At 49.2% G+C, this 23,737-nt stretch overlaps 1 protein-coding gene across 2 annotated transcripts in view; it reads left to right on the top strand.

The window, feature by feature from the left end:
• cpxm2 (carboxypeptidase X (M14 family), member 2) overlaps window positions 1–23,737 on the top strand; it is a 308,110-nt gene that overhangs the window by 61,031 nt on the left and 223,342 nt on the right. For both annotated transcript variants that reach the window (XM_072479272.1, XM_072479270.1), the window contains one exon: window positions 13,426–13,565. In XM_072479272.1, the coding sequence (XP_072335373.1) occupies window positions 13,426–13,565 (140 nt within the window). The remainder of the gene's footprint in view (window positions 1–13,425; window positions 13,566–23,737) is intronic.

The raw sequence follows: 23,737 nt of genomic DNA on the forward strand, positions 1-23,737 counted from the left end.
GGACCAAGTTAGGTTAAGGAAAGGATGGGTGGGACAGGTGTTCCATTCAGGGCTGGATGCAAAGAATAGAGGGGTGGCCATACAGGTGGGGAAACGGGTATCATTCGAAGCAAGGAGCATTGTAGCAGATAGTGGAGGCAGATATGTAATGGTGAGTGGCAGGCTGGAGGGAATGGAGGTTGTGTTGGTTAACGTATATGCCCCGAATTGGGATGATGCGGGATTTATGAGGCAGATGCTGGGACGTATACCGGACCTGGAGGTAGGAAACTTGATAATGGGAGGAGACTTCAACACCGTGCTGGACCCAGGGTTAGATAGATCCAGATCTAAGACCGGATGAAGGCCGGCAGCGGCCAAGGTGCTTAAGGGGTTTATGGACCAAATGGGGGGAGTGGATCCATGGCGATTTCTTAGACCGAGGGCCAGGGAGTTCTTCTTCTTCTCCCATGTTCATAAGGTGTACTCCCGGATAGATTTTTTTGTTTTGGGAAGGTCGTTGATATCGAGGGTGGAAGAAACTGAGTATTCAGCCATAGCTATTTCGGATCATGCCCCACACTGGGTGGACCTGGAACTAGGAGAGGAGAGGGAGCAGCGTGCACTCTGGCGATTAGATGTGGGATTGTTGGCGGATGAGGGAGTCTGTGGAAGAGTGCGGGGATGTATCGAGAGGTACCTGGAGGCCAATGACGACGGGGAGGTCCGAGTGGGAGTGGTATGGGAAGCACTAAAGGCGGTGGTCAGAGGAGAGCTGATCTCCACCAGGGCCCACAAAGGGAAAACAGAGGCCAAGGAAAGGGAAAGATTACTGGGGGAGATCTTAAGGGTGGACAGAGAATTTGCGGAGACCCCGGAGGAGGGACTGTACAGAGAGAGACGACGACTCCAGACTGAGTTCGACCTTCTGACCACCAGGAGGGCGGATGTGCTGTGGAGGAAGGCACAGGGGATGAGGTATGAATATGGGGAAAAGGCTAGTCGCCTGTTGGCCCATCAGCTGCGAAAGAGGACAGCGGCGAGGGAGATAGGGGGAATTAGAGACGAAAAGGGAGCTACGGTGCGGAGAGCAGGGAAGATAAACGGGGTGTTTAAGACCTTTTACGAAAGACTTTATAGGTCCCAACCCCCGGAGGGAAAAGAGGAGATGCGGCAGTTTCTGGACCAATTAAGGTTCCCGAGGGTGGAGGAGCAGGAGGTGGAAGGCCTGGGGGCACCAATTGGGGTGGATGAGGTTACCAAGGGGCTGGGGAACATGCAGGCAGGGAACCAGATGGGTTCCCGGTGGAATTTTATAGAAAATATGTGGACCTGCTGGCCCCGCTGTTGGTGAGGACTTTTAACGAGGCCAGGGAAGGAGGGACTCTACCCCCGACAATGTCGGCAGCGACGATATCGCTAATTTTGAAGCGGGATAAAGATCCGCTGCAGTGCGGATCCTATAGGCCTATTTCACTATTAAATGTGGACGCCAAATTGCTAGCAAAGGTACTGGCATCGAGGATAGAGGACCGTGTCCCGGGGGTGGTGCACGAAGACCAGATAGGATTCGTAAAGGGGAGACAACTAAATGTCAACGTGCAATGGCTATTAGGGGTGATAATGATGCCCCCAGTAGAGGGGGAGGCAGAGATAGTGGCGGCAATGGATGCAGAGAAGGCATTTGACAGGGTGGAGTGGGAGTACCTATGGGAGGTGCTGAGGAGGTTCGGGTTCGGGAACGGGTTTATTAGCTGGGTCAAACTCCTCTATGGGGCCCCAACGGCAAGTGTGGTCACGGGTCGGCAAAGATCGGAGTATTTCCGACTATACAGGGAGAACAAGACAGGGATGCCCGCTATCTCCATTACTGTTCGCGTTGGGAATTGAACCACTGGCCATGGCGCTGAGAGACTCCAGGAAATGGAGAGGGGTGATTAGAGGGGGAGAAGAACACCGAGTGTCACTCTACGCGGATGACCTACTGTTGTATGTGACGGACCCAGTGGGGGTGATGACAGAGGTCATGCAGATATTGAGGGAGTTCGGAGATTTCTTGGGATATAGGCTTAACATGGGGAAGAGTGAACTTTTCGTGATACACCCTGGGGACCAGAGTAGAGGGATAGATGGCCTGCCTTTAAGGAAAGTGGAAAGAAACTTTCGATACCTGGGGATTCAGATAGCCAGGAGCTGGGGAACCTTGCACAGACTTAATCTGACACGACTGGTGGAACAAATGGAAGAGGACTTCAAGAGGTGGGACATGCAGCCACTGTCACTGACGGGCAGAGTGCAGGCAATTAAGATGATGGTCCTCCCGAGGTTCCTATTTGTAGTCCAATGTCTCCCTAAACTGATCACTAAGGCCTTCTTTAAAAAAATAGACAGGAGCATCACGAGCTTCGTGTGGGCAGGGAAAGTCCCGAGGGTAAGGAGGGGGCTCTTACAACGTAGCAGAGACAGAGGGGGACTGGCGCTGCCGAATTTGGGCGACTACTATTGGGCCGCCAATGTGGCGATGATCCGAAAATGGATGATAGAGGGAGAGGGAGCGGCGTGGAAAAGACTAGAGAGAAAGTCCTGTAAAGGGACGAGTCTAGAGGCGCTGGTGACGGCGCCACTACCGTTCTCACCAAAAAGATTTACCACGAACCCAGTGGTGGCGGCAACATTAAATATCTGGGGGCAATGGAGGCGACAGAGAGGTGTGCTGGGAGCCCTGGTGGGGTCCCCAATTAGGAACAACCATAGGTTTGCCCCAGGGAGGATGGATGGAGGATTCCAGAGATGGCACCAGTTGGGAATTAGGAGGGTGGGAGATTTATTTATAGACGGGACGTTTGCGAGCTTGGGAGCGTTGGAGGAAATGTATAAGCTGCCCCGGGGAAATTTCTTTAGGTATATGCAGGTGAGGGCGTTCACAAGACAACAGGTGAGGGAATTTCCATTGCTCCCGACACAGGGGATCCAGGATAGAATGCTCTCGGGGGTGTGGGTCGGGGAGGGCAAGGTGTCAGAGATATACCGAGAGATGAGAGAAGAGGGGGAGGAGCTGGTGGGCGAACTGAAAGGAAAGTGGGAAGAAGAGCTCGGGGAGGAGATAGAGGAGGGTCTGTGGGCTGATGCTCTAAGCAGGGTAAATTCCTCTTCCTCGTGTGCCAGGTTTAGCCTGATTCAATTTAAGGTGCTACATAGAGACAACATAACGGGAGCAAGGTTGAGCAGGTTCTTCGGAGTGGAGGACAAGTGTGGGAGGTGCGGCGGAAGCCCGGCAAACCACACAGATATGTTTTGGTTGTGCCTGGCACTGGAGGGGTATTGGAGGGGAGTGACGGCAGTGATTTCGAAGGTGGTGAAGGTCCGGGTCAAACCAGGCTGGGGGTTAGCTTTATTTGGAGTTGCGGATGAGCCGGGAGTGCAGGAGGCGAAAGAGGCCGATGTGGTGGCCTTTGCGTCCCTAGTAGCTCGGCGTAGGATTTTACTCATGTGGAAGGAAGCGAAATCCCCCGGACTGGAGGCCTGGATAAACGATATGGCGGGGTTCATAAAACTGGAGCAGATTAAGTTTGCACTGAGAGGATCGGCTCAAGGGTTCACCAGAAGGTGGCAACCATTCCTCGACTACCTAGCGGAACGTTAGAGGGAAGATGGATGACTAGCAGCAGCAACCCAGGGGGGAGGGGGGGGGGGGAGGGGAAAGTTTCATTCTATGTTAATTGGTTAGTTTACCATGTTAGTTAGTTACTCTTTATTAGATTGTAGTTATCATGTTACATGTACTGTTACATTTTCTTTATGTTTGATGTGTCAGGGGAAAAAATTGTGAACAAAAAATTTCAATAAAATATATATTTTTAAAAAGACAAAGGAAACCTAAAAGGGTGTAAAATCATGGACTGGATCTGCTGTTAAAGGTGGAGTGGAAGCTTTGTTTAAATGTGTAAGTTGGAAAACCTGGTATGGATTTCAGAATGCAAACTGCTATGGGAAATCATATTTATGTGAGAAGATTTGAAAATGTGTTTTTGGGTGTGGAGCTTGGAAACTTGGGGAGAAGGGGGGCCAATCATCTGGGGGGATTCTGAGGAGACATACACAAACATTTACCTACGATTCAGAGCGGAGTGTGTGTATTTGACCACAGTCATCTTATGTGCTTAAAGGGGACTTTCTGTTAATGAGACCATTGTAGATCAAGTAGAAGATTAAGATGCATTTTGTAATTCGTGTTAATCCTAAAACTTGTTAAACTAAGGGGGGAAGGAAAGGTATATTGTAACATAATCCAGTTTTTTCATGTTTATTAAATGCTTTTTCCTTGCTGTTGAAACGAAGTAGTGATCCTGTGGCTCTGTTCCTCCAAGGTTTATAAAAAATATATAAGTTACGGCCTTTTGAGCCGGGTTTCCATTCTGGGATTTTAATTTTCTCCAGAAACCCAGCCATGTCGATAACCTATACCCTTGAATTCGGGGGCTTCGAGTCCCTGCACGCTAATAAGATCCGTCTTCGGGCTACCAAGGAGGCAAAGGCCAAAACGTCGACCTCTCTCGCCCCCTCGACTACCGGGTCTTCCGACACTCCAAAAATTGCCATCTCTAAACTCGGCGCCACCCTTGTTTTTAGTACCGTGGACATGACATCGGCAAATCCCTGCCAGAATCCCCTGAGCTTCGGACATGCCCAAAACCTATGGACATGATTTGCGGGACCTCCCGCACACCTCACACACCTGTCCTCCACCCCAAAAAACCTGCCCATCCGTGCTACCGTTATGTGTGCCCGGTGAGCCACCTTGAATTGTATTAGACTGAGCCTGGCACATGATGAGGACGTGTTGACTCTGCTCAGAGCATCCTCCCACAGACCCGCCTCTAACTCCTTTCCTAACTCACCTTCCCATTTACGCTTCAACACACCTATCTGGGTTTCTTCCCAGTCCATAAGTTCTTTATAGATTTCCGATAACTTCCCTTCTCCCACTCCCATTCTAGCGACTACCTTGTCCTGTATCCCCTATGGAGATAGAAGCGGAAAGGTCGACACCTACCTTTGCACAAAATCCCTCACCTGTAGATAACAAAATCCATTTCCCCCCGCCAATTCAAACTCCTGTTCCAGATCCTCGAAACAGGGAAAGCTCCCATCAATAAACAGATCTCCCAGCCTCTCAATCCCTGCTCTCTGCCACCTTTGAAACGCCCCATCCATCCTCCCCGGGACAAACCGGTGATTCCCACAAATTGGAACCCACACCGACGCTCGCTCCACTCTCATATGCTTACTCCACTGCCCCCAAATTCTCAGGGCCGCCACTACCAGTGGGCTTGTGGAGTACCGGACCGGCGAGAACGACAGAGGTGCCGTTACCAGTGCTCCTAAACTTGTGCCCCTACCCACTCCCACACCGACCCCTCCCCACTACCTACTTCCTGATCATGGCTATATTTACTGCCCAGTAGGAATTCCTAAAGTTCGGCAGTGCCAATCCTCCCCCCCTCGGCTCCGCTCCAGCAGTACTTTCCTTACTTGCCCACACAAACCCAGAGATCACCGCATTCCCCCGCTTAAAAAAGGCCTTTGGTATAAAAATAGGGAGGTGGGCAGCACGGCGGCGCAGTGGTTAGCACAGCTGCCTCACGGTGCCGAGGTCCCAGGTTCGATCCCGGCTCTGGGTCACTGTCTTTGTGGAGTTTGCACATTCTCCCCGTATTTGCGTGGGTTTCGCCCTCACAACCCAAAGATGTGCAGGGTAGGTGTATTGGCCATGCTAAATTGCCCCTTCATTGAAAAAAATGAATTGGGTACACTAAAATTTAAAAAAAAATACGGAGGCACTGGAAAACAAACAAAAATCTCGTGAGAACCGTCATTTTTACGGTCTGTTCCCTCCCTGCCAGTTACAATGGGAGCATGCCCAACCTCCGGAGGTCCACCTTCATTTGCTCAACTAACCGGGCCAAATTTAATTTATGTAACTGCTCCCATCCCCGTGACATGTGAATACCCAAGTAACGAAAACGCCCTCCCCCCACTTTAAACGGCAACTCCCCCAGTCTCCTCTCCTGCCAACTTGCCTGGATCACAAATACCTCGCTCTTAGCCATGTTCAACTTGTACCCCGAGAACCGGCCAAATTCCCCTAAAATCCGCATAATCTCTCCCATCTCCCGTAACGTGTCAGAAATATACAGGAGTAGGTCGTCTGCATATAACGAAACCCTATGTTCCACACCACCCCCGGACTAGCCCCTTCTAGTCCTTTGACGCTCCCAGCGCCATTATCTCTATAGCCAAGGCAAACAACAGTGGGGAGAGGGGACATCCCTGCCTTGTCCCTCGGTGCAGTCTAACATAGTCCAAACTCACCCAGTTCATTCGCACACTCGCCACAAGTGCCTGGTACAGCAACCAAACCCAGTCACTAAAGCCCTGCCCAAACCTAAACCATCCCAGGACCTCCCACAGATACTTCCACTCCACCCGGTCGAAGGCCTTCTTCGCGTCCATAGCGACCATCACCTCCGCCTCCCTCCCCTCAGCAGGCATCATGGTTACATTCCAGAGCCTTCTAAAGGTGGCCGTTAGCTGCCTGTCTTTGACAAATCCCGTCTGGTCTTCCCCTATCACCCCCGGAACACAGTCCTCTATTCTTGAGGCCAGAATTTTGGCCAGCAATTTGGCATCAACATTCAGCAGGGAGAATGGTCTGTATCACCCGCATTCCTCTGGGTCCTTCTCCCGCTTCAGGATCAAAGAAATCAAAGCCTGTGACATTGTTGGGGGAAGAACACACCGCTCCCTTGCCTCATTAAATGATGCCCACATCAGCAGCAAGTCAAACACCCCAGAAAACTTCTTGTAAAATTCCACTGGATAGCCTTCTGGTCCTTGGCCTTGCCCGACTGCATACCCTCCAATCCCTCTACTACTTCTACAATCCCGAGCAGGGCTCCCAGCCCCACCACCAACCCTTCCTCCACCTTCGGAAACTCCAACCCTTCCAAAATATGCATCATCCCCTCCACCCCAGCTGAGGCTCCGACTCATACAGCCAACTGTAAAACTACTTGAACACCCCTTTCACCCCTGCTGGGTCCAAGACCGTGTTTCCCCCTCTATCCTTCACTCTTCATATCCCACTGGCCGCCTCCCTTTTCCTGAGCTTGTGTGCTAGCATACTACTGGCCTTCTCACCATTCTCATATATCGCCCCTCTCGACTTCCTAAACTGCCCCACCGCCTTCCCTGTAGATATCAGACCAAACTCCATCTGCAGCTTCTGCCGCTCCTTCAACACCCCGCCTCCGGGGCTTCCAAATACCTTCAGTCCACCTGAAGTATTTCCCTAACCAGCTTATCCATCTCTGCCCGCTCAACCTCTCCCTATGAGCCTGTATTGAAATCAGCTCCCCCCTAACTACTGCCTTCAGTGCCTCCCCTATCATTGCTGTCGAAACCTCCCCCATGTTATTTGTCGCCAAATAATTCTGGATGGCCTCCCTCACCCGCTCGCACACCCCCTCATCCGCTAACAGTCCTACTCCAATCTCCATTGCCGCGCTGACCCCCCTCCTTGCTCACCCGTAAATCCACCCAGTGTGGGGCATGGTCCAACACAACAATCACCGAATACTCAGCATCTACCACCCCCACCAGCAAAGCCCTGTTCAAAATTAAAAAATCAATGCGGGAGTACACTTTGTGAATATGGGAGAAAAAAGAAAATTTGTTCGCTCTTGGCCTTCCGAACCTCCATGGATCTACCCCTCCCACCTGCTCCATAAACCCTTTTAGTACCTTCACCGCGGCTGGCACCCTCCCTGTCCTTGAACTCGACCGATCCAACCTCGGATCAATGACCGTATTAAAGCCCCCCCCATGATCAGCCTATGCGAGTCCAGGTTCAGAATTTTCCCTAACACCCGCCTCCGCGTCGTCTCTGTTTGGTGCGTAAATATTCACTAATACCACCATCATCCTCTCCAGCTTCCAACTCACCATAACGTACCTACCCCCCGAATCCGCCACTGTGTTCTCCACCTCAAATGACACCCGCTTATTGATCATGATTGCCCCCCCCCCCTAGTTTTAGAGTCTAGCCCTGAATGAAATACCTGCCCAACCCGCCCCTTCCTAAGCCTAGTCTGATCCACTATCTTCAGGTGTATCTCCTGTAGCATTGCCAAGTCCACCTTCAAGCTCTTCAAATGTGCGAACATGCGAGCCCTCTTGACCGGCCCATTCAGCCCTCTCACGTTCGGAACGTAACACTTAATCACCAGAATCACAAGGAACACTTCTCTTATGTATCAGAAGAATGTTGCTTCTGCTCTGTATCAACCAATTATTTGATATTTGTGTTTATAATAGAAATAATATAAACAAAATCTACATAATTCAATGACAATCACATTGTAAATACACATTTGCACCTTTTATGGTCATGCATGTTCATATTAATGTGTAGAATAAGAATTGTTTGTTGCACAGTAGCTAATAATTTTTGCTCTGTCAATTAGATGGACGGAATTAATTTGTAACGATTAATGTCATACTCATTTGGTTGTTAAAAATATTCTGTACTAATCAACAATGCTCGATAATGTCACCAATTAACATTTGGTTAATTATAGTTTAAACCTGCTCTATTGCAGATCAGTGTATTCCACAGCACATACCCCAGGCTTGCTCCACAACTAGAAAATTATGCACAGAATTTATGTCTGGATAGAAATAAAACATGTGACCACTTAAAAATCATTGTACTTCGATAGTCAAACAAGTGTTTTTCATTCATAATCACTTCAAAGAATGTAAACTTGCATGGACCATATAAACTTTTCAAAAAAAATCTTAAATATTTTGGAATTTATATCCTTGTAACTTTGAGTTGGCATAAACATTGTGCTGTTGTAACCACAGATAGATTACATTTTTTTACATGTCAAACATTTTAACGTCAAATTGAGTCCATCCAAATTGTGCAGAACTCAGCTGTTGTACCTTCAAGTCATTTTCAACAGCTTATAATAAATGGTAATCCTGTCAGACAGTTTGCCCTGGGCTGGACTGCAAAATTCTCTTTAGTTTCCAGTCTGTCGTATCACTCGGTGAAATCAGATTGTGAACAGCAGTGCAAAACACAGAAATGCTGATTTTTCCTTCATTTTTGTTGAGCAGTTTTTCTGCTGCCATCGCTGAAGTGGATTCTGACACTGACTCGCCATGAGATCAATGTGCTGACCCTGTTGTAAACCACACCTGTCTGTATGTAGAGGTGTGCAGACTATTTACATAGATGGGGAGCTAGGTTCAAATAATCAAGTAATTTGCATTCATTTGGCACTTTTTGCAAGCGCAAGATTTCCCAAAGTCCCTCACAGACAATTAAGTACTTCTTTGAAATATAGTCACTGTTATAATGTAGGAGGGGTGTTCGTCAATTTGGGCACTACTACTCTCACAAACAGCAATGAGGTAATGACCAGATTTCAGGAGTTGGTTGAGGAATAAATATCAGCTAGGCCATCAGGGATAACCCCCCCCCCCCCCCCCCACACACACACACACACTCTTCTTCAATATAGTGCCTTGAGTCTTTGTCCTGAGAGACTACATGGAACCTTGGTTTAACATTTCACCTGAAGGAAAATGTGGGTTTGATTGGCCAAACACCCCTGGCACCATTCACATTTGTCTTCTGCCTCTGCAGACCTGCTCGTTCGAGATCTGCTTAAGTGCGCTCTGTGTGCCACTTTTAGCTATATTGGGCTTAGCCTTGCGCAAGTGGATATGGAGTTGACGCTCTGCAGTGCTTCGCTCCAGAGTACCCCCCCAATTTCAAACCCTATGTCTGCCTCCCATTTTCTCTGGTCACGCCCTGAGAAGAGCGTGCCTTTCCCAATAGTTGCCAATTCAGGTCCCCGCAGTTTTCTCCCCCTAAATTCTCTGCATCCAGTAGGTCCTCTGATAGCGATTGTTTTGGCGCCTGTTGGTATGTCTTTGTTTCCCCATGTAGGAATTTCTTACTTTACATTTATCTTAACTGATTGACCCCGGTCAGTTGGAACCAGTTCCTCTAGTGTTGTCAGTCTGTCGTCTGTGTAGAAGTCCCTAACCATCAGTGTTCCCCCGTCCTGTCTCCACTTCGGCCATTTTGGCTGGTGCAAACCTGTGCTTGTTGCAGATGGGGGTCTTGATGGACATTTTGGTTAGACCACAGTGCTGTCTTAGCTGGTTCCATGACCGGAGTGTGGCTATTACCATTGGGCTCAATGTTCCCGTACAGGAACTCTCCTTCATGAAATGAAAATGAAATGAAAATTGCTTATTGTCACAAGGCTTCAAATGAAGTTACTGTGAAAAGCCCCTAGTCGCCACATTCCGGAGCCTGTTCGGGGAGGCTGGTACGGAATTGAACCGTGCTGCTGGCCTGCCTTGGCCTGCTTTCAAAGCCAGCGATTTAGCCCTGTGCTAAATTACCCATTTGGCCTCTGGTTCCTTTATCCATCCCTTTTTTCTTTCTGCTTTTGCTGCCCGGTGGTAACATTGCAGGTGTGGGAGGGCCATAGACCATAAGACCATAAAACATAGGAGCAGAATTAGGCCACTCGTTCTTTGCAGGACCTTTTTGATGATCCTTGGGTTCTTCCCCTCCCACACAACTGCCATGATCATTTTTTCCATTGAGTTGAAAAAGGCCTTGGGGATATAGATCGGTATGGATCTGAACAGGAAGAGGAACCTGGGCAGTCCGTTCACCTTGATTGTCTGTATCCTACCTGCCAGGGAGCGTGGAAGTGTGTCCCACACCTTTGCAGGTCCTTTTTAACTTCCTCCACCAGACTGGCCAGGTTCCACTTGTGGATCCGTGTCCAGTCATGTGCACTTTGGATCCCCAGGTAGCGTAATTTGTTTTGGGCCTGTTTAAACGGCAGTCCCTCCAGCTCTGCCCCTCTCCCTTGTGGGTTCACCTGGAAGATTTCACACTTTTGCTCAGGTTAAGTTTATAGGCCGAGAAGGCTCCAAACTCTTTCAAGAGTGCCATGATTCCCTCCATGCTGCAGTGAGGACAATGGACATCCCTGTCTTGTGCCTCTCGGCAGCTAGAAGTACTTTGCGCTGGTGGTGTTTGTCCGCATGCTCGCTGTGGGAGTGCTGTACAGGAGTTTCATCCAGACGATGAGCCAAGCCCGAACCACTCCAGTAGCTCTGTGAGGTACTTTCATTCGACTCCATCAAAGGTCTTTTCTGCGTCCAGGGAGATGATCACCTCTGGTGTTCTCTCCCCGGATGGGGTCATTATCACGTTTAGCAGGCGCCTGATGTTCAACATTAACTGTCTGCCCATAACAAAGCCCTTCTGCTCTTCTGCCACCACTTCACATCTACGTTGAGCAGCGAAGTGGGTCTATGGGACCTTCATTCTATTGAGTCTCTGTCTTTCTTGGGTATCAGCGAGATTGAGTCTTTTCCTAGCGTAGGCTTTTTGCCAGCGAGACTGTGAACATATCCTGCAGGTGTCAGGCCTGTGCCATCCAAGGTGAGATTTTCAAAGGTGCAGACTGAAATTCTTCATGAGAGAGATAGGGTTTCAATGAGATTGATTGACTCGATGCAAGGTGGGCTAGTGAGTAATCTGTGGACTCTGCCTTGGTTGCATCTGTCATTTATTCTGGTATGTTTAGTGTGCTGTGTTCAACTACATTTTGCTGGTTAATTCACATGTACCACATAATAACTCATAATAACTCTGGATGTTAGAGTATAAGATATAAATTCTTTAATGTTGAAGTATAAGATATAAATTCTTTAATCTTTCTGAACTTGCATAGTTCATTTTTGTTTTGTTCAAAACCTGTGACCTCTTGTGGTTTTATTCTCTTACCAAGTTTCCTGAATGTCAAATTTTGTCTGCTTTAAACCAAATGTTATCGGTCCCGAACCGGATTTACCAAAAACCTGGAGGTCTGGCCCAGAATCATAACAAGTTCTACAGAAATCAGCCCCTGGGTCTGGACCACATGGACTCAGGTCTGTGCATCTTGCTGGAGCATTAAAGTGACATGTGGCAGTATCAATATGAGATAAATTGGTGCTGAAACCATGAACATATGCAGCCATCTCCTGGACAGAGAAGCCCCCTGAACAATCAGTGCATGGATGCCTTCACTGTTGGCCTTCAGGCCTTGGGAAGTCACAAAGAGACAATAAGGAAAACCAACTGCTCCCAGCTTTGGGACAACACCTCTCAATGTCTGCAGCATCTAACTGTATTATCTTGCCTGTCCTCCTGCTAACCAGTGTACATTTTCATCAAGTATCCAGCACAATTGGAATAATGGATAAAATCTGTTTTCAGAATTGTGTTCCCACTCCTGTGACTTTCCCAGCCAGCTCCATCATATATTGGTTCATGTTGGGTGGCAGGACACAGCATCAGTGATGTTGCAGACTGCTGAAGAGTCCTCTTAGGACGCAGGAGCATAAAGGTGAAGGCTCAGTTCATGTTACAGCCGGCATCACTGGTCTACTAGGATATGAACAATAGAGAGGATCTCTGGCAATTGGCATCATAGTAAAAATGAAGAAATATAATTGTGTACAGGATAACCATAAGCCACATGAGTCTATGCTAATTGTGGCCCTAGCATGCAGAAAAGAGCTAACTATGACCCAATAGGCAGCATGGCCATTCAGACGGAGCACTCAAACCAGATGCAGAGATTCTCCAAGGTTTTTAAGAGAACATTTTATTTTGGGCCCAGAAGCAGCAGTGAAGTTCGTTCAGATCCTGTAAAAACTATTTGCTTCACTGCTGCTCTAACTTGCACATTTTCAAAATCCTCCTGAACCTGATGATCTACCTCTGTGTTGACCGGGCTTCATCTGGGCTGCCTAGTGTTATGCCAGTCCAAATCCAACAAACTGCTCTTGGGCCCCAGTCTGGACCAGGCACCTTGCTGCCTCCATTTAAATGAGGCCCAATTGTTAAATTTGGTGGAGTCTCGCACTCATAATTCACAGCCGGTGACTGAGGTGTTAAAATTACGCCTCTAATATAAGCCATGCATGCCTTGTACAATATGCATAACTGTCTCCACTCACCCATAACCTAGACCAAAGTTATCTAATTCTATCATAAAAATCCTACATTAGAATTTTACTTGGCTGGAAAATTGTCCAAAAAGATCAATAATTAATTTCCTCGTAACTGGAAGGAATTTAATGATTGTAGAATAAATAAGTGCAGTTAATTATCTCCTTGCTTTTATATCAACTGTTGCTGGCAGGAGCTCCTCGATTTATATACGTCTAGCAGTTAAGTGGCAAGATATCATTGAGGTTATTGTCTGTCATTATTATTTATCTAGTGAAACTGCAAAGAGTTTTAGGCAAATTAACACCATTAGTGCTTAGACTGCGTTTCCTTACCCACAGGCTGGCATCTTTGAAGACGACTTCTATGATGGAGCTTGGTGTGCTGGTAGGAATGATCATTCACAGTGGTTTGAAATGGATGCCAGGAGATTAACAAAATTCACTGGAGTTATTACACAAGGAAGAAACTCACTTTGGTCGTAAGTAACCCTACCAACCTTTATACAAAAATAATATTTCAAAGGAAAACATCATTTATTTTATTTATTTATTTTAAAAAAGAATTTAGAATACCCAATTCTTTTATTTTAATTAAGGGGCAATTTAGCGTGGCCAATCCACCTACCCAGCACATCCTGTTGGGTTGCGGGGGTGAGGCCCACACAGACACAGGGAGAATGCGCAAACTCCACACGAACAGTGACCCAGATTCGGGATCGAACCTGGGTCCTCAGTGCCATGAGCCAGCAGTGCCACTGCTCCACCATGCTGCCTCAAAACACCATTTATTTATATATGGGCGGCACGGTGGCATAGTGGTTAGCACTGCTGTCTCATAGGGCCAGGGACCCGGGTATAATTCCGGCTTTGGGTGACTGTCGGTGTTGAGTTTGCACGTTCTTCCCGTGTCTGCGTGGGTTTCCTCCAGGTGCTCCGGTTTCCTCCCACAGTCCAAAGATGTGCGGGTTAGGTGGGATTACGGGGATAGGACAGGGGAGTGGAGCTGGGTTGGGTGCTCTTTCGGAGAGTTGGTGCAGACTCGATGGGGTGAATGGCCTCCTACACTGTTGGGATTCTATGAATACATCTGCGCTCAACTACCCTTCATGGCTATGCCAACCCTCTGCCGGAGGAACCTAACTAGTCCCATTCACTGCTCTTTCCGCAAAACCCAGCAATTTCTTTCTCTTCTGGTTATTATCCAGTTCCCTTTTGAAATCATATGATTTAATCTGCCTCCGTCACACTCTCAGATGGTGCGTTCCAGATCCTATGAAGAAAAGATTTATCTCACCCAAAGCACGAGTCAATCACCTTAAATTGGTGTCCACTGGCCCTCAGCCCTATCGCCAATGGGAACAGTTTCTCTCTATGTTCTCTGTCCAACCCCACATGATTATAAACATCGCTTTCAAGATTCCTCTCAAACGTTGTCCCCCTTAAGTAGAACAGCCCCAGCTTCCCAAATCTTTCCACATCCCTGGAACCATTCTTGTAAATCTTTACTGCACACTCTCCAATGCTTTCACATCCTTCCTACAGTGCCGTGCCCCAGAATTGGACACAATACTCTAGTTGAGAAGTTTTAAAGTTTCACCACATTTTGTTTTTGTTTTTGTACTCTATGGGTTGGACTTTTGCAAAGCCATGACGACTCCAGAGACATTTAAAAATGGCGGGTGGAACCTGGATGTGGAGGTTCCACCTCCATTTCCAGCCAGTACAATTTGCACCAGTAGGGGAAAGTGGGTGGGGCATAAACCTACAGACGTGAAACACAATGTGGAACTTTTAAATTTGTTTTAAAATAGTGCTGAGTTTAAACTGACCCCATTTTCATTTTTCCAAGTGCCTTACCTCAATGTTCGAGTCACAACTTTTTGGATAGAAAGTAAACACTCGTGAAGTCCTGTTTATTAAGTCTTACGATCTGAAGTCATTTAAACTTCCAGCACTTTAAAAGTGAAATAAAACTCGGCTGCAGCTGCCAGTTGCAAAAAAACACAAACTGCTGGAGCGCACTGATTGACAGGCAATCTTAGAGAAAAAAAATGACTGACTCCTCCTGCAATTTTAATAGATGTAATTGTTGACATTTCCTAAGTACTGTTATTTCAACTGAGCCCACTATGATTGCTTGGCTGGGGTCCAAAAGATCAGAAACCACTGATCTTAGAAGGGTGGTTGCGTTTACAAGTTTAAGAAACTAATTAAGGATGATATTGACACTGAATCTTTGGTGTGGATACTGAATAGACGCTTGTCTTTCGAAACGATTGGCCATTTCGGGTATGTGAACTTTTTGAATGAGGTTCATAAATGAGAGGTTTTCTTTCTGTATCAAGGGCCAATAGGGATGGCCAATAAATGCTGGCCTAGCCAGTGGCACCCATGAATGAATTAAAAAAGCATGTAAGGGCAGCATGGTGGCGCAGTGGTGAGCACTGCTGCCTCATGGCGCCGAGGACCCAGATTCGATCCCGGCCCCGGGTCACTGTCCGTTTGGAGTTTGCACATTCTCCCCCAAAACCCAAAGATGTGCAGGGTAGATGAATTGGCCTCTTAATAAAAAAAATAATTAAAAATGTGTGTATGAATGAGAGCTCTGTTAGATTGTTAGAATTTATTTTCCATCTCCACATGGCTCCTGAGCTCTGCCCATAGTGGATCCTGAATGAATGGGACCATGCTGAAGTTTAAAGGGTCTAAAACAGCCTTTCAGGACACTGGATCGACATCTCAGAGAACTTAGATGGGCTTTCTAACCAGCCTGCCTCGGCACTCGCCTGCCTCTGAATTGCCTCCAGAGGTGACAAGCCTGATTCATTCATTCCCTCATCTTCCCTGAGTGAAAATTGCTTGTGATGGGCCTTACTCTAAGTAGCTGCTACGGTCGTGAAAATCTAGCCCAGTGTCTTGATTGACAAATCCCAGGCTCCCATATGTTTTATTCGCTGTTTTATCAAACTGTTCCCGCTACGGTCAATGATTTGTGCACATATACCCCCCGTCCCTCAGCTCCTGCACCTCTTTAAAAATGTGGGGAGAGTTTCTCTGGGCGGGATTCTCCCCTACCTGGCAGGGCAGGGGGTCCCGGCGCCGAAGAGTGGCGCAAACCACTCCGGCTTCGGGCCGCCCCAAAGGTGCGGACTCCTCCGCACCTTCAGGGGCTAGGCCGGCCCAGGAGTGGTTTGCGCCGCGCCGGCCAGTGGGGAAGGGGCTTGGTGCCACGCCAACCGGCGCCGAAGGGTCTCTGCCAGCCGGCGCGAGTTGCGCATGCGCGGGAGCGCCAGTGTGTGCTGGCGTCATCCCAGCGCATGCGGGGGGGGGGGATCTTCTCCGCGTCGGCCATCGCGGAGGAATAGAGTGCCCCCATGGCACAGGCCCGCCCGCGGATCGGTGGGCCCCGATCGCGGGCCAGGCCACCTTGGGGGCACCGCCCGGGACCAAATCCCCCGCGCCCCCACGAGGAACCCAGAGGCCGCCTGCGCTGTCAGGTCCCGCTGGTAAGTACGTACTCTAATTTACGCCGGCGGGACCGGCCGAAAACCGCGGCCACTCGGCCCATCGCGGGCCGGAAAATCGGCGGGGCGGGCTGCTGCTAGCGGCCGCCAACTGGCGTGGTGAGATTGCCGCCCTCGCCAAATCCCCGGCGCCGGAGAATTTGGCAGCCTGCGGGGGCGGGATACACGCCTCCCCACGGCGATTCTCTGACCCGGTGGGGGGTCGGAGAAACCCGGCAGGGGGGTCGGAGAAACCCGCCCTCCGTTTTTGAGACTAAGTGTTGACGTAAATGCAGAATCTGTGGACGTTTACGATAGAAAAACCAGCGCGCACCGATTCCGCTCCCATTAAGGGTTTAGCGCTGGCGCCACATGGAACATAATCGATTCCAATTAGATACGGTGCCAGATTCACCGGATTCATGATTGACACCCAAAGGCTGACACGCTGCAGCCACATAAAACAATTCTCCCCCCCACACACCATCCCAGCCAACATCATGGCAGCAAGGAGAGCAGCCCCGAAGTTTACCGATGCTGAGCTGGAGACCTTGTTGGACGTGGTGGAGGAGCGGCGGATGACCCTGTACCCCAGCCCGGGAAGGAGGATGCCAGCAGTTGCCGTTCGCAGTGTCTGTGGGCAGGTGGCAGAGGCCGTGAGCGCCGTGGGCAATATTGTCCAGGCGGGCGAGCAGTGTCAGAAAAAACTGCATGACCTCCTCAGGGCGGCCAGGGTGAGTAGGCAGCAATGTGGCCCCGGCACAGACCCTCGACTCACCCGGAGGGCGGTCGAGCCCCCACCCTGCCGGGTGCTCTGGCCACTGATGCCATTACCTACCCACCCTCTAGGCTGCATGCATCGGATTGTCTAATACTGTTGTTTTCTGTTTGTGTGTCCCCCCCCCCCCCCCCCCCCCCCGGGAGTGGGAGAACACAGGAGGGGGACAGCCGGACTTGCAGCCCCTGACTATGGATGTCTTTGGCGGCCTGGAGGAAAGGGAGGTCACCAAGATGGAAATTGGGCAAGGACGTGACGCCCTCACCCACCACTCCTGGCCGGCGGCCTAGTCATGCGTCTTGTCTAGTGTCTTGCAGGACCTGCTGGAGATGGGGCGGGTCCATCTGGCGTCTCCCGCCCCCAGCCAGTGCCACAGCTGGAGCCCCCCCGTGAGCTGAGCACAGATGCCGAGAGCAGCTCGGACACCAGCTCTCCACCCAAGATGCAGGACCCCGCAGGTGGGGTCGGGGATGACACAGATGAGACAGCTGTCTCCAACACCCTCCACCATCCCAGAGACTCTCACCTCGGTTGGGAACTTTAGTTAAGAGGCTCCTGGGACCACTATCTATTGCGCACGAAACAGCTGCTCCCCGCACAGCAGTTGGAGGTAGGAACACCCAAGGGGGCGGACGGTCGGAGGGCAGGCCGGCCCCACGGAGTAGCTGCCATCCAGATGTGTCTCGAGTTCCTGGACCAAACAGTCCCATCGATTGTGGACCTGTAGTCACAGAGCCAAGGATTACATGAGGGGTTGTCGGCGAGCATCCAGTACCTGCAGGCCCAGTTGGAGGAGTCCAACGTGTGCACAGGCAGGAGATGGTGCCGGCAATACGTGCCACCCAGACCAACACTGCATGGGTGGCGTCTACGGTGGAGGCATTGGCGGTTTCTGTTATGGATCAGCATGTCCAAGGCCTGGGGCAGTCTGTGCAGGCGCTGGCCAAGTCCTAGGACAGGGTTGCCGCCTCACAGGTGACCATGTCCCAGAGTACTTGGAAATTGCAGCAGTGCTCCTAAGCATGGCCCAGTTACCGCAGGCAATGGCTGGGATCATTGGCCTATGTGTGGCCGACATGGCGTAGACACTGAGGGAGGTGGCCCAGACCCAGAGGGAAATGGCGCAGTCACTGGCTGATGTGACACAAACCCAGAAGGTGGTGGCACCGTCAGTGGGTGATGTGGCGCAGTCCCAGACAGAGATGGTCCACTCCCTGTGCTCCATGGCCGCAAGCATGCAGAACCTAGTCGAGATCAGGGTGGCCCTCTATAACTGGCAGCATCAGGTGTCGGGGATCCTCAGGGGACAGCTCCCCTCGCACCCCTGCTCAGAGGATCATCGAGCACCCCAAGGGAGGAGGAGGTGATGGGGTCTGTGCCGGTGACTCTGTTGGGGAGGTGCCGGAACACTGCAGCACCTCAGACTCCCCTCCTCCTGTCCCTGAAGTATCTGGTGGGCAGCGGGCAGAACAGGGTGGCACCACGCCACCTGGGACACCCGAGCACCAGCCGGGTCCATCCCGGCCTGGTCACCCCAGAAGACGACTGCCAACGGGGACCCATGTCTCAGGGCGGGAATCACACCAGGCTGCCTGCACTCCTGCTGTACAGTCTGGGAATCAACCTAGATATAGCATCGGGCCCGGAAGTGCAGGAAAGTAGACACCAGTTAAATTGGCACAGGTGCAGGGCACAGTTTAGATATGTGGGCGAGAGCACAAATCTTGAAATGTTTTTTCACAATAAACACTTGTTACCATTGTTACAACCTGCCTTGGCGCCCTGTCTGATGGGTGTGAGGGGTGGGCTGGGCTGGGCCGGGGGTGGGATGGGGGGGTGATGGGAGGACATTGCGTTGCGGGGAGGGGGAATGGGCGGATCCTGTGGGTGGCCCATGCTCCCCACTCTCCTCCTCCACCTCCGACCGTCCCTGGCACCGCCACCCCAGGGATCCGATGGGACCGTGTGATGGAATGGCTAGCTCACATGCAGGGATAACCTAGGTGGATGGTGGAAAGTGCCACCATGGGCAGGATCAGACATTGTCAAACGATGTGGAGCATCAGGGCTCACACAAAGCAGGTTGTCATCATCCTCCATCCCATGGACCAGACTTGGTGTTACTGCCAACCAGGGCCCCCACCAGTCACGGGGTGGGGGGAGGCGGGGGGGTCACCCGGTCACTCGGCCTCTTCCTCCCATCCCCCCACCCTCCCCAGCCCTGGCAGGGCCCCCCTGCCACAGCGAACCTGGCCAGTGCCCGGCCTGACAGCCTGCAGTCGCTCCTCTCCGGGTCCTAAGTGAACCGCACCGTCGGCAACTCGGCCCACGGAGGAGGAGAATCGTGGTTGCCCTGGAGAATACCCCCGCTAATGACATTCAAACGATGTCTACTGTACATGCGCTCCGGTACGATTGACGTCGTTGTCGAGGTGACAAAAAATTGCGATTTGCCGTCAAATGGGCGGCCACCGTGTTTTTGGCATCGGAACTGATTCTCCGGCCAATCGCCTTTCCCGGTTTTGGCATCAGCTAACGGAGAATCCTGCCTGTGAATTTTATTTTCTTCCAACAGAAAGCACCACTTCACACTTCCCTTCATTTTCAACATGTCTATCTTTTCCACAAACCGTGTATGTTATCCTGAAGTCTATTACAGTCCTTCTCACAGTTCACAATAATTCCAGGTTTTGAGCAAAAGTTCAGTTTCTTCATTCGGAGTCAGCTGCAAGTTAACAACTGATTCTGGGATCTTAAACTCAAAGGGATTTTTCACCCACATATTCCCTCTCAAAATCTTAAACTTCTCCTCTGGAAAGTAGCAACCTGTGGTGGTATGTATTAGGGGTAATACGGTACATGTGAAGCCGAGAGGCTATTGGCTGACAGGTCCCGGGTCCTGGTTGGATCTGCCGCCTGCTGGCTCCGCCCTGAAGGCGGAGTATAAGAGCTCGAGTTCTCCCAGCAGCCGCATTCTGTAACTGAGCTGCTGGGGAACAAGTCTTGCTTAATAAAGCCTCGATTGATTTCATCACTTCTCGACTTGTGTGAGTAATTGTTGCGCTACACAAGCCAAATTGTTGATCAGGGCAGCCAGATGCCAGCCCATTTGCAGTTTCCTTACTAATGCTGTTTTCTTCGATGTGTCGCAGCAATGTGGGGAACATATAGTAATTTTAGCTTCGCACTCGCAATTGCCAAACTTTTGGAAAGCTTCGATTTCTTCACAGTGCCGAAAGCAATCATCATCCTTCCCTTGCATTTGAGGTTCAGTTCATTTAGAATTGAAAAGATGTCTGCAAGGTAAGATATTGTTAGCATCCAAGTTTCATCAGCAAATGCATCAGCCAAAGGGGATGATTCCTCGAGGAGGAAAGCGTGGATTTTATACCTCAGTTTGTAAACTCTGACTCGTGCCCGACCCTTTGACAGCCAACGTACTTCTGTGTGGAACAATAAATGTGTGTGCTCAGCCCCTATATCGGAACACAAAGTGTCAAAAATCTGATATTGAATGCGCTGTGTTTAATGAAATTTACAATTTTCACAATTCCTTTCAACACCATGATCAGATGGAATTCCTTTCGATGCCAGTGTCTCACGGTGAATAAAAAATGATTCCAAACAATGTCCTGACCAGCTGCTTCCTTAATCCTTATTGTAACTCAGCTGTTTTTCCCAGTCATGTTGGCTGTAGCATCGCTTGTTATTCCTCTGCAATGAACCCAGTCGAACCCGCACTTTCCAACCACGTAACTATTCAATGCTTGAAAAATCTCTGTGCCAGTCGCGTGGGTTGGTAATATTAGGCAGCACAGCAAATCCTCAACAAATTCATTGTGCCAAACATACCTAACATAAACTAGCAAGTTTGCATAATCTGAAACGTCTATACTTTCATCCAATTGTGTTGAGAACTACTGTGCTGATTTCAAACGAAAAATAAGCTGGGTTTCTATATTCTCAGCAATATCACATATTCGGCGAGCCACTGTGTTATCACTAACTGGGATGCATTTCACTTTTCAGCTAACCTCTCATCGAGGACTGTACGAACTATGTCTATTGCTGCAGGGAGAATTAATCTCTCTGCAACAGTATGGGCATTTTCTCTTTAGCTACACGGTAAGCTGCCATCTAAGAGGCTAATTGTACTTTGTCGTTTAATGTAACATTTCTGCTGAGGACTTCAGCTGACGATTTAAGTTCTCGCTGCAGCCTTTGAAAAAAATCAAGAGGTTTGTCCTCGAACTTGCCATGCTTGGTCTTAAAATGTCTTTGAAGTTTGGGGGGTTTTAAACTTTCATTTGCCAGTACTTTCATACATATACATATATTACATCTTGATTTGCATTAGCACAATTAATAAAGCCATACCTTAAAAAAAATCATCTTTATACTGTTTTGTGCCTGATTTCAGCTTCTTCTAAATGGGCTGTTCACCAGAGGCCCTGGAGCTGACACCAGCACTGCTTTGTCCTGCAGTGGATTCTCTTGAGCCACTCTCTCCAACAGGTTTAATTGTGAGATCCTGGCCTATTTGTGTCTCTGGCCCTCTCTTTCTTATCATAAAATGATCCGTTTTAAAATTTTCAGTCCTGTTGCTTGTTTGCTGCTGACAAAATGGAGCAATTGCAATCGTGCCCAGAGTATGTGACTTCAGTGTTCAGGATGCATGACCTGCTCTCTGCCATTGCTTCAGGCAGGAAGACTGCATTGAGTTAAAAATAAAATCTTCTCCTGGGTCAGCGCACTGATATCGGGAGGAGGCGGTGTTTCTCCCTGTGCTGGGCCTGTGCACCGATGAGCGGGCATGCATGCGCAGCGTGCCCGCATTCTGAAAACTGGTTGTGGCTGTCATTTTAAAAGCCGGCTGCTACGGCCGTTGGGCATTAATTCCCATGATCGGGAACGCTGCGATTGATGGCTCCGCGATCCTCCTGGCACCTGCTCGTGACCCACCCGCGGGTCGCGACCCCGACTTTGAAATGACTGCTCCTAACTGTTCACAAATCCATATAAGGTTTGAATACTGCTCTCGTGTCTGATTGCCTCTTTTAATACTTCTCTCAACACAGCATTCAAGAAGAAACCTGGTCACCTGATTGATAATCACTCCTGATCCAGCAACTTTTTTCTCTCCTTCACAGATTGGCCATTTTACTGTATTTTATTCACACCACCACATTGAATTAATTATGAACTTTCTTCTCTTGTTCCACTTAAGCTGGAGTTGCAGAGTCCTGCAGTTGACATCTTCACCGTCCCTGAACCTCGTACAACCTCTGGAATTTTAAAACCTTCGCTTTGCTGTCATAAATTTTCCTTTTTTCCCCAGTGGTCTTTTCAATCTTTCCAACCTTTTTCTTCCTGAACCATCTTATTTCTATTCTATAAACATTGATTCTGTCCTCCTGGCAATTCCCTTTACCCTAAGATCAATCTTTCAACAAGATTCTGTATCTTTTCTGAATGAACTCTGGCCTTGGCTGGTTATCTCAATTGGCTGAACAGCTGGTTCATGATGCGGAGCGACGTCAATAGTACAGGTTCAATTCCTGCCTGAAGTGTGGTGATCCTCAGCTTAACTCACCACCAGTTAGTCTCCAAAGGGTGACATTTTCATTTACATTTTTAGTCACAATAAATGTAAAATACTGGACGTAACCATATTCTATAAATATGTTAAGCCTTCATCTGCTAGTATCGCCAGCAGTATATATTTTCTGTGAAATAGCAATTATCATAGTATCATAGAATTTACAGTGCAGAAGGAGGCCATTCAGCCCATCGAGTCTGCACCGGCTCTTGGAAAGAGCACCCTACCCAAGGTCCACACCTCCACCCTATCCCCATAACCCAGCAACCCACCCTACACTAAGGGCAATTTTGGACACTATGGGAAATTTAGCATGGCCAATCCACCTAACCCGCACATCTTTGGACTGTGGGAGGAAACCGGAGCACCCGGAGGAAACCCACGCACACACGGGGAGGATGTGCAGACTCCGCACAGACAGTGACCCAAGCCGGAATCGAACCTGGGACCCTGGAGCTGTGAAGCATTTGTGCTATCCACAATGCTACCGTGCTGCCCAATTAATCTAAACTTATTTCTGTAGACATACACTATGGTTATGCATCCTAACAATTTCTTTCAAAAATTATTTTGACACATTCTCTGCACATTGATTGGAATCCAGCTACTAATGTCAACTTGGTTCAGCTGGTAATTTGAGTTCAACTGGGACTGGTGCTTCAGTGCATGGAGGGATTGCTAGGTCGTAGGCGATGCAATCTTTTAAATGAGTTATTATACTCGAGACCTGCCTGCCTGCAGGTAGATGTAATAGATCCCGTGGCATTATTG

Source organism: Scyliorhinus torazame, chromosome 16 (assembly GCF_047496885.1).
Source record: "Scyliorhinus torazame isolate Kashiwa2021f chromosome 16, sScyTor2.1, whole genome shotgun sequence".
NCBI classification, from domain to species: Eukaryota; Metazoa; Chordata; class Chondrichthyes; order Carcharhiniformes; family Scyliorhinidae; genus Scyliorhinus; species Scyliorhinus torazame.